Here is a 12472-nt window from a genome sequence, read left to right as displayed (position 1 = left end):
TGTGCTCGCCTGATCCGTGCCCGTGATCAATAATGTGAACTATATCCCCCAACTCACCAACAGTCCTACACTCCCCACCTTTCCGCTTCCACAAGACAATCAAATCGCCCTCCATCTGATTACACATTGGTTTCCCTCTCATCTCATTGCATGAATAGAAACCACCACCAAATGCAAAATCAAAGCCTCATTTATCAATGAATAAATGAAATGATGCAAACATAACAGAACTATTCACCCTTGTGCATTCCCTCAGTGCCTGTTGTTCGTGTGCCTTTACCTATCCTAGTGCTCCTACGAGGTGCTTCCCCAGTGGCTGGAGCATGTGTGGTGGGAGGCTGCTGGCCTTCAATCGAGGAGCGTGCAGATGGCCTCAGAGGACGACCTCGAGCAGCTGTGGGCCGGGATGGCCCGGCTTCAGACTGCAGCTTGTGAGTGGTGGTGGTGTGGCCTGCAAGTGTGGTACTATGTGCGGGTGAGATGCAGCATGCCGAGTGCAGCATTGCGTATGGATGGGCAGTGTGTTATTGGTGGGTGGGTGACAGGGAGTGTAATGCGTGGAGCAGTGGCACAGTTGGTTGGATGTGTCACTTGACACTTGCATTCACTCACCTTGAACACTCGTGTCAAATCATTGAACTTCTTTCGGCACAGCAACCATGTGCGTGGTGTGACACTCCTGGCGTATACTTCCTGTGTCACAGCCTGCCAATGCCTGCAGAGCTGCAGTCTGGAGGGTCTCCGGCCATCCTGTGGGTACACGTTGGCCCTCCTTTCGTCTACGCCTTCCACCAGGGCCTCCAGAGCATCATCAGAGAAGCGTTGAACCCTCTCTCGTGCCGGTCCAGCTATTCTTGTGGCCATCTTTCCCTCCTGCAGGTAAGCTGTGTACCTGCCATTTGAAATGTGCACCTGCACCTTTAAGAGGTGCAGCCTGCTGATGATGTGCGTTGTGTACGCCCCATTTCCAACTTCCTCATTCTCCTTGCAGCCTCTCAGCAGCTGGTTGATACCAAATGTTGCGTTGGCTGCACAGAAATATCATGATAATTAGCAAGCAGCACAAAGTTATCCGATTTGGAACGTTATCCAATTCTTCCCCAAGTGTTTACAGCACCACACTGAGTGTGTTTACAGCACCACACTGAGTGTGTTTACAGCACCACACTGAGTGTGTTTACAGCACCACACTGAGTGTGTTTACAGCACCACACTGAGTGTGTTTACAGCACCACACTGAGTGTTTACAGCACCACACCGAGTGTTTACAGCACCACACCGAGTGTTTACAGCACCACACTGAGTGTTTACAGCACCACACCGAGTGTTTACAGCACCACACTGAGTGTGTTTACAGCACCACACTGAGTGTGTTTACAGCACCACACTGAGTGTTTACAGCACCACACTGAGTGTGTTTACAGCGCCACACTGAGTGTTTACAGCACCACACTGAGTGTGTTTACAGCACCACACTGAGTGTTTACAGCACCACACTGAGTGTTTACAGCACCACACCGAGTGTTTACAGCACCACACCGAGTGTTTACAGCACCACACCGAGTGTTTACAGCACCACACCGAGTGTTTACAGCACCACACCGAGTGTTTACAGCACCACACCGAGTGTTTACAGCACCACACCGAGTGTTTACAGCACCACACCGAGTGTTTACAGCACCACACCGAGTGTTTACAGCACCACACCGAGTGTTTACAGCACCACACCGAGTGTTTACAGCACCACACCGAGTGTTTACAGCACCACACCGTGTGTTTACAGCACCACACCGTGTGTTTACAGCACCACACCGAGTGTTTACAGCACCACACCGAGTGTTTACAGCACCATTACAGCACCACACCGAGTGTTTACAGCACCACACCGAGTGTTTACAGCACCACACTGAGTGTTTACAGCACCACACTGAGTGTTTACAGCACCACACTGTGTGTTTACAGCACCACACTGAGTGTTTACAGCACCACACTGACTGTTTACAGCACCACACTGAGTGTTTACAGCACCACACTGAGTGTTTACAGCACCACACTGAGTGTTTACAGCACCACACCGAGTGTTTACAGCACCACACTGAGTGTGTTTACAGCACCACACTGAGTGTTTACAGCACCACACTGAGTGTTTACAGCACCACACTGAGTGTTTACAGCACCACACCGAGTGTTTACAGCACCACACTGAGTGTGTTTACAGCACCACACTGAGTGTTTACAGCACCACACTGAGTGTTTACAGCACCACACTGTGTGTTTACAGCACCACACTGAGTGTTTACAGCACCACACCGAGTGTTTACAGCACCACACCGAGTGTTTACAGCACCACACCGAGTGTTTACAGCACCACACCGAGTGTTTACAGCACCACACCGAGTGTTTACAGCACCACACTGAGTGTGTTTACAGCACCACACTGAGTGTGTTTACAGCACCACACTGAGTGTTTACAGCACCACACTGTGTGTTTACAGCACCACACCGAGTGTTTACAGCACCACACCGAGTGTTTACAGCACCACACCGAGTGTTTACAGCACCACACCGAGTGTTTACAGCACCACACTGAGTGTTTACAGCACCACACTGAGTGTTTACAGCACCACACTGAGTGTTTACAGCACCACACCGAGTGTTTACAGCACCACACTGAGTGTGTTTACAGCACCACACTGAGTGTGTTTACAGCACCACACTGAGTGTGTTTACAGCACCACACTGAGTGTTTACAGCACCACACTGAGTGTTTACAGCACCACACTGTGTGTTTACAGCACCACACCGAGTGTTTACAGCACCACACCGAGTGTTTACAGCACCACACCGAGTGTTTACAGCACCACACCGAGTGTTTACAGCACCACACTGAGTGTGTTTACAGCACCACACTGAGTGTGTTTACAGCACCACACTGAGTGTGTTTACAGCACCACACTGAGTGTTTACAGCACCACACTGAGTGTTTACAGCACCACACTGAGTGTTTACAGCACCACACCGAGTGTTTACAGCACCACACCGAGTGTTTACAGCACCACACCGAGTGTTCACAGCACCACACTGAGTGTTTACAGCACCACACTGAGTGTTTACAGCACCACACTGAGTGTGTTTACAGCACCACACTGAGTGTTTACAGCACCACACCGAGTGTTTACAGCACCACACTGAGTGTGTTTACAGCACCACACTGAGTGTGTTTACAGCACCACACCGAGTGTTTACAGCACCACACTGAGTGTTTACAGCACCACACCGAGTGTTTACAGCACCACACCGAGTGTTTACGGCACCACAATGAGTGTTTACAGCACCACACCGAGTGTGTTTACAGCACCACACTGAGTGTTTACAGCACCACACTGAGTGTTTACAGCACCACACTGAGTGTTTACAGCACCACACTGAGTGTTTACAGCACCACACTGAGTGTTTACAGCACCACACCGAGTATTCACAGCACCACACTGAGTGTGTTCACAGCACCACACTGAGTGTTTACAGCACCACACTGAGTGTTTACAGCACCACACTGAGTGTTTACAGCACCACACTGAGTGTTTACAGCACCACACTGAGTGTGTTTACAGCACCACACTGAGTGTTTACAGCACCACACTGAGTGTTTACAGCACCACACTGAGTGTGTTTACAGCACCACACTGAGTGTTTACAGCACCACACTGAGTGTTTACAGCACCACACTGAGTGTTTACAGCACCACACTGAGTGTTTACAGCACCACACTGAGTGTTTACAGCACCACACTGAGTGTTTACAGCACCACACTGAGTGTTTACAGCACCACACTGAGTGTGTTTACAGCACCACACTGAGTGTTTACAGCACCACACTGAGTGTGTTTACAGCACCACACTGAGTGTTTACAGCACCACACTGAGTGTTTACAGCACCACACTGAGTGTGTTTACAGCACCACACTGAGTGTTTACAGCACCACACTGAGTGTTTACAGCACCACACTGAGTGTTCACAGCACCACACTGAGTGTGTTTACAGCACCACACTGAGTGTTTACAGCACCACACTGAGTGTGTTTACAGCACCACACTGAGTGTTTACAGCACCACACTGAGTGTTTACAGCACCACACTGAGTGTTTACAGCACCACACCGAGTGTTTACAGCACCACACCGAGTGTTTACAGCACCACACCGAGTGTTTACAGCACCACACCGAGTGTTTACAGCACCACACTGAGTGTTTACAGCACCACACCGAGTGTTTACAGCACCACACTGAGTGTTTACAGCACCACACTGAGTGTGTTTACAGCACCACACTGAGTGTTTACAGCACCACACTGAGTGTTTACAGCACCACACTGAGTGTTTACAGCACCACACCGAGTGTTTACAGCACCACACCGAGTGTTTACAGCACCACACTGAGTGTTTACAGCACCACACTGAGTGTTTACAGCACCACACTGAGTGTTTACAGCACCACACTGAGTGTGTTTACAGCACCACACCGAGTGTTTACAGCACCACACCGAGTGTTTACAGCACCACACTGAGTGTTTACAGCACCACACTGAGTGTTTACAGCACCACACTGAGTGTGTTTACAGCACCACACTGAGTGTTTACAGCACCACACTGAGTGTTTACAGCACCACACTGAGTGTGTTTACAGCACCACACTGAGTGTTTACAGCACCACACTGAGTGTTTACAGCACCACACTGAGTGTTTACAGCACCACACCGAGTGTTTACAGCACCACACCGAGTGTTTACAGCACCACACCGAGTGTTTACAGCACCACACCGAGTGTTTACAGCACCACACTGAGTGTTTACAGCACCACACTGAGTGTGTTTACAGCACCACACTGAGTGTTTACAGCACCACACTGAGTGTGTTTACAGCACCACACTGAGTGTTTACAGCACCACACCGAGTGTGTTTACAGCACCACACTGAGTGTTTACAGCACCACACTGAGTGTTTACAGCACCACACTGAGTGTTTACAGCACCACACTGAGTGTTTACAGCACCACACTGAGTGTGTTTACAGCACCACACTGAGTGTTTACAGCACCACACTGAGTGTTTACAGCACCACACTGAGTGTTTACAGCACCACACTGAGTGTTTACAGCACCACACTGAGTGTTTACAGCACCACACTGAGTGTTCACAGCACCACACTGAGTGTGTTTACAGCACCACACTGAGTGTTTACAGCACCACACTGAGTGTTTACAGCACCACACTGAGTGTGTTTACAGCACCACACCGAGTGTTTACAGCACCACACCGAGTGTTTACAGCACCACACCGAGTGTTTACAGCACCACACCGAATGTTTACAGCACCACACTGAGTGTGTTTACAGCACCACACTGAGTGTTTACAGCACCACACTGAGTGTTTACAGCACCACACTGAGTGTTTACAGCACCACACCGAGTGTTTACAGCACCACACCGAGTGTTTACAGCACCACACTGAGTGTTTACAGCACCACACTGAGTGTTTACAGCACCACACTGAGTGTTTACAGCACCACACTGAGTGTGTTTACAGCACCACACTGAGTGTTTACAGCACCACACCGAGTGTTTACAGCACCACACCGAGTGTTTACAGCACCACACTGAGTGTTTACAGCACCACACTGAGTGTGTTTACAGCACCACACTGAGTGTTTACAGCACCACACTGAGTGTTTACAGCACCACACTGAGTGTGTTTACAGCACCACACTGAGTGTTTACAGCACCACACTGAGTGTTTACAGCACCACACTGAGTGTTTACAGCACCACACTGAGTGTTTACAGCACCACACTGAGTGTTTACAGCACCACACCGAGTGTTTACAGCACCACACCGAGTGTTTACAGCACCACACCGAGTGTTTACAGCACCACACTGAGTGTTTACAGCACCACACTGAGTGTGTTTACAGCACCACACTGAGTGTTTACAGCACCACACTGAGTGTGTTTACAGCACCACACTGAGTGTTTACAGCACCACACCGAGTGTGTTTACAGCACCACACTGAGTGTTTACAGCACCACACTGACTGTTTACAGCACCACACTGAGTGTTTACAGCACCACACTGAGTGTTTACAGCACCACACCGAGTGTGTTTACAGCACCACACTGACTGTTTACAGCACCACACTGAGTGTTTACAGCACCACACTGACTGTTTACAGCACCACACTGAGTGTGTTTACAGCACCACACTGAGTGTTTACAGCACCACACTGAGTGTTTACAGCACCACACTGAGTGTGTTTACAGCACCACACTGAGTGTTTACAGCACCACACTGAGTGTTTACAGCACCACACTGAGTGTGTTTACAGCACCACACTGAGTGTTTACAGCACCACACTGAGTGTGTTTACAGCACCACACTGAGTGTTTACAGCACCACACTGAGTGTTTACAGCACCACACTGAGTGTTTACAGCACCACACTGAGTGTGTTTACAGCACCACACTGAGTGTGTTTACAGCACCACACTGAGTGTTTACAGCACCACACTGAGTGTGTTTACAGCACCACACCGAGTATTCACAGCACCACACTGAGTGTGTTTACAGCACCACACTGAGTGTGTTTACAGCACCACACTGAGTGTTTACAGCACCACACTGAGTGTTTACAGCACCACACTGAGTGTTTACAGCACCACACCGAGTGTTTACAGCACCACACCGAGTGTTTACAGCACCACACTGAGTGTTTACAGCACCACACTGAATGTGTTTACAGCCCCACACTGAGTGTTTACAGCACCACACTGAGTGTTTACAGCACCACACTGAGTGTTTACAGCACCACACTGAGTGTTTACAGCACCACACTGAGTGTGTTTACAGCACCACACTGAGTGTTTACAGCACCACACCGAGTGTTTACAGCACCACACCGAGTGTTTACAGCACCACACTGAGTGTTTACAGCACCACACTGAGTGTTTACAGCACCACACTGAGTGTGTTTACAGCACCACACTGAGTGTTTACAGCACCACACTGAGTGTTTACAGCACCACACTGAGTGTTTACAGCACCACACTGAGTGTTTACAGCACCACACCGAGTGTTTACAGCACCACACTGAGTGTTTACAGCACCACACTGAGTGTTCACAGCACCACACTGAGTGTGTTTACAGCACCACACCGAGTGTTTACAGCACCACACCGAGTGTGTTTACAGCACCACACCGAGTGTTTACAGCACCACACTGAGTGTTCACAGCACCACACTGAGTGTGTTTACAGCACCACACTGAGTGTTTACAGCACCACACTGAGTGTTTACAGCACCACACTGAGTGTTTACAGCACCACACCGAGTGTTTACAGCACCACACCGAGTGTTTACAGCACCACACCGAGTGTTTACAGCACCACACCGAGTGTTTACAGCACCACACTGAGTGTTTACAGCACCACACTGAGTGTTTACAGCACCACACTGAGTGTGTTTACAGCACCACACTGAGTGTTTAGAGCACCACACCGAGTGTGTTTACAGCACCACACCGAGTGTTTACAGCACCACACCGAGTGTTTTCAGCACCACACCGAGTGTGTTTACAGCACCACACTGAGTGTGTTTACAGCACCACACTGAGTGTGTTTACAGCACCACACTGAGTGTTTACAGCACCACACTGAGTGTTTACAGCACCACACTGAGTGTGTTTACAGCACCACACTGAGTGTTTACAGCACCACACTGAGTGTGTTTACAGCACCACACTGAGTGTTTACAGCACCACACTGAGTGTTTACAGCACCACACCGAGTGTTTACAGCACCACACCGAGTGTTTACAGCACCACACTGAGTGTTTACAGCACCACACCGAGTGTTTACAGCACCACACCGAGTGTTTACAGCACCACACCGAGTGTTCACAGCACCACACTGAGTGTGTTTACAGCACCACACCGAGTGTTCACAGCACCACACTGAGTGTGTTTACAGCACCACACTGAGTGTTTACAGCACCACACTGAGTGTTTACAGCACCACACTGAGTGTGTTTACAGCACCACACTGAGTGTTTACAGCACCACACTGAGTGTGTTTACAGCACCACACTGAGTGTTTACAGCACCAACTGAGTGTGTTTACAGCACCACACCGAGTGTTTACAGCACCACACTGAGTGTTTACAGCACCACACTGAGTGTTCACAGCACCACACTGAGTGTGTTTACAGCACCACACCGAGTGTTTACAGCACCACACTGAGTGTTTACAGCACCACACTGAGTGTTTACAGCACCACACTGAGTGTTCACAGCACCACACTGAGTGTGTTTACAGCACCACACTGAGTGTTTACAGCACCACACCGAGTGTTTACAGCACCACACTGAGTGTTTACAGCACCACACCGAGTGTTTACAGCACCACACCGAGTGTGTTTACAGCACCACACTGAGTGTGTTTACAGCACCACACTGAGTGTTTACAGCACCACACCGAGTGTGTTTACAGCACCACACTGAGTGTTTACAGCACCACACTGAGTGTGTTTACAGCACCACACTGAGTGTTTACAGCACCACACCGAGTGTGTTTACAGCACCACACTGAGTGTGTTTACAGCACCACACTGAGTGTTTACAGCACCACACTGAGTGTTTACAGCACCACACCGAGTGTTTACAGCACCACACTGAGTGTGTTTACAGCACCACACTGAGTGTTTAGAGCACCACACCGAGTGTTTACAGCACCACACCGAGTGTGTTTACAGCACCACACTGAGTGTGTTTACAGCACCACACTGAGTGTTTACAGCACCACACTGAGTGTGTTTACAGCACCACACTGAGTGTTTACAGCACCACACTGAGTGTGTTTACAGCACCACACTGAGTGTTTACAGCACCACACTGAGTGTTTACAGCACCACACCGAGTGTTTACAGCACCACACCGAGTGTTTACAGCACCACACTGAGTGTTTACAGCACCACACTGAGTGTTTACAGCACCACACCGAGTGTTTACAGCACCACACCGAGTGTTTACAGCACCACACTGAGTGTGTTTACAGCACCACACCGAGTGTTCACAGCACCACACTGAGTGTGTTTACAGCACCACACTGAGTGTTTACAGCACCACACTGAGTGTTTACAGCACCACACTGAGTGTGTTTACAGCACCACACTGAGTGTTTACAGCACCACACTGAGTGTGTTTACAGCACCACACTGAGTGTTTACAGCACCACACTGAGTGTGTTTACAGCACCACACCGAGTGTTTACAGCACCACACTGAGTGTTTACAGCACCACACTGAGTGTTCACAGCACCACACTGAGTGTTTACAGCACCACACTGAGTGTGTTTACAGCACCACACTGAGTGTTTACAGCACCAACTGAGTGTGTTTACAGCACCACACCGAGTGTTTACAGCACCACACTGAGTGTTTACAGCACCACACTGAGTGTTCACAGCACCACACTGAGTGTTTACAGCACCAACTGAGTGTGTTTACAGCACCACACCGAGTGTTTACAGCACCACACTGAGTGTTTACAGCACCACACTGAGTGTTCACAGCACCACACTGAGTGTTTACAGCACCACACTGAGTGTGTTTACAGCACCACACCGAGTGTTTACAGCACCACACTGAGTGTTTACAGCACCACACTGAGTGTTTACAGCACCACACTGAGTGTTCACAGCACCACACTGAGTGTGTTTACAGCACCACACTGAGTGTTTACAGCACCACACTGAGTGTTTACAGCACCACACTGAGTGTTTACAGCACCACACTGAGTGTTTACAGCACCACACCGAGTGTTTACAGCACCACACTGAGTGTTTACAGCACCACACTGAGTGTTCACAGCACCACACTGAGTGTGTTTACAGCACCACACCGAGTGTTTACAGCACCACACTGAGTGTTTACAGCACCACACTGAGTGTGTTTACAGCACCACACTGAGTGTTCACAGCACCACACTGAGTGTGTTTACAGCACCACACTGAGTGTTTACAGCACCACACTGAGTGTTTACAGCACCACACTGAGTGTTTACAGCACCACACCGAGTGTTTACAGCACCACACTGAGTGTTTACAGCACCACACCGAGTGTTTACAGCACCACACTGAGTGTTTACAGCACCACACTGAGTGTTTACAGCACCACACTGAGTGTGTTTACAGCACCACACTGAGTGTTTACAGCACCACACTGAGTGTGTTTACAGCACCACACTGAGTGTTTACAGCACCACACCGAGTGTTTTCAGCACCACACCGAGTGTGTTTACAGCACCACACTGAGTGTGTTTACAGCACCACACTGAGTGTTTACAGCACCACACTGAGTGTGTTTACAGCACCACACTGAGTGTTTACAGCACCACACTGAGTGTGTTTACAGCACCACACTGAGTGTTTACAGCACCACACTGAGTGTTTACAGCACCACACCGAGTGTTTACAGCACCACACTGAGTGTTTACAGCACCACACTGAGTGTTTACAGCACCACACTGACTGTTTACAGCACCACACTGAGTGTTTACAGCACCACACTGAGTGTTTACAGCACCACACCGAGTGTTTACAGCACCACACCGAGTGTTTACAGCACCACACCGAGTGTTCACAGCACCACACTGAGTGTGTTTACAGCACCACACCGAGTGTTCACAGCACCACACTGAGTGTGTTTACAGCACCACACTGAGTGTTTACAGCACCACACTGAGTGTTTACAGCACCACACTGAGTGTGTTTACAGCACCACACTGAGTGTTTACAGCACCACACTGAGTGTGTTTACAGCACCACACTGAGTGTTTACAGCACCAACTGAGTGTGTTTACAGCACCACACTGAGTGTTTACAGCACCACACTGAGTGTTTACAGCACCACACTGAGTGTGTTTACAGCACCACACTGAGTGTTTACAGCACCACACCGAGTGTTTACAGCACCACACTGAGTGTTTACAGCACCACACTGAGTGTTCACAGCACCACACTGAGTGTGTTTACAGCACCACACCGAGTGTTTACAGCACCACACTGAGTGTTTACAGCACCACACTGAGTGTTTACAGCACCACACTGAGTGTTCACAGCACCACACTGAGTGTGTTTACAGCACCACACTGAGTGTTTACAGCACCACACCGAGTGTTTACAGCACCACACTGAGTGTTTACAGCACCACACCGAGTGTTTACAGCACCACACCGAGTGTGTTTACAGCACCACACTGAGTGTGTTTACAGCACCACACTGAGTGTTTACAGCACCACACCGAGTGTGTTTACAGCACCACACTGAGTGTTTACAGCACCACACTGAGTGTGTTTACAGCACCACACTGAGTGTTTACAGCACCACACCGAGTGTGTTTACAGCACCACACTGAGTGTGTTTACAGCACCACACTGAGTGTTTACAGCACCACACTGAGTGTTTACAGCACCACACTGAGTGTTTACAGCACCACACCGAGTGTTTACAGCACCACACTGAGTGTGTTTACAGCACCACACTGAGTGTTTAGAGCACCACACCGAGTGTGTTTACAGCACCACACCGAGTGTTTTCAGCACCACACCGAGTGTGTTTACAGCACCACACTGAGTGTGTTTACAGCACCACACTGAGTGTTTACAGCACCACACTGAGTGTGTTTACAGCACCACACTGAGTGTTTACAGCACCACACTGAGTGTGTTTACAGCACCACACTGAGTGTTTACAGCACCACACTGAGTGTTTACAGCACCACACCGAGTGTTTACAGCACCACACCGAGTGTTTACAGCACCACACTGAGTGTTTACAGCACCACACTGAGTGTTTACAGCACCACACCGAGTGTTTACAGCACCACACCGAGTGTTTACAGCACCACACCGAGTGTTCACAGCACCACACTGAGTGTGTTTACAGCACCACACTGAGTGTTTACAGCACCACACTGAGTGTGTTTACAGCACCACACTGAGTGTTTACAGCACCACACTGAGTGTGTTTACAGCACCACACTGAGTGTTTACAGCACCACACTGAGTGTGTTTACAGCACCACACTGAGTGTTTACAGCACCAACTGAGTGTGTTTACAGCACCACACCGAGTGTTTACAGCACCACACTGAGTGTTTACAGCACCACACTGAGTGTTCACAGCACCACACTGAGTGTTTACAGCACCACACCGAGTGTTTACAGCACCACACCGAGTGTTTACAGCACCACACCGAGTGTTTACAGCACCACACTGAGTGTTTACAGCACCACACTGAGTGTTCACAGCACCACACTGAGTGTGTTTACAGCACCACACTGAGTGTTTACAGCACCACACCGAGTGTTTACAGCACCACACTGAGTGTTTACAGCACCACACCGAGTGTTTACAGCACCACACCGAGTGTGT

At 49.4% G+C, this 12472-nt stretch overlaps 1 protein-coding gene across 1 annotated transcript in view; it reads left to right on the top strand.

Annotated features, from left to right (window-relative positions):
* The window catches only part of LOC137322141 (potassium voltage-gated channel subfamily KQT member 5-like), a 502576-nt gene that overhangs the window by 332628 nt on the left and 157476 nt on the right, over positions 1 to 12472 (top strand). Inside the window, 1 exon segment of the mRNA XM_067985255.1 lies at positions 655 to 879. Within this exon segment, the coding sequence (XP_067841356.1) occupies positions 655 to 879 (225 nt within the window).

The sequence above is a fragment of the Heptranchias perlo genome, chromosome 5 (assembly GCF_035084215.1).
Source record: "Heptranchias perlo isolate sHepPer1 chromosome 5, sHepPer1.hap1, whole genome shotgun sequence".
Classification (NCBI taxonomy): Eukaryota; Metazoa; Chordata; class Chondrichthyes; order Hexanchiformes; family Hexanchidae; genus Heptranchias; species Heptranchias perlo.
The sequence above is the reverse complement of the archived record's forward strand: the minus strand, read 5'-3'. Positions and strand labels throughout refer to the sequence as shown.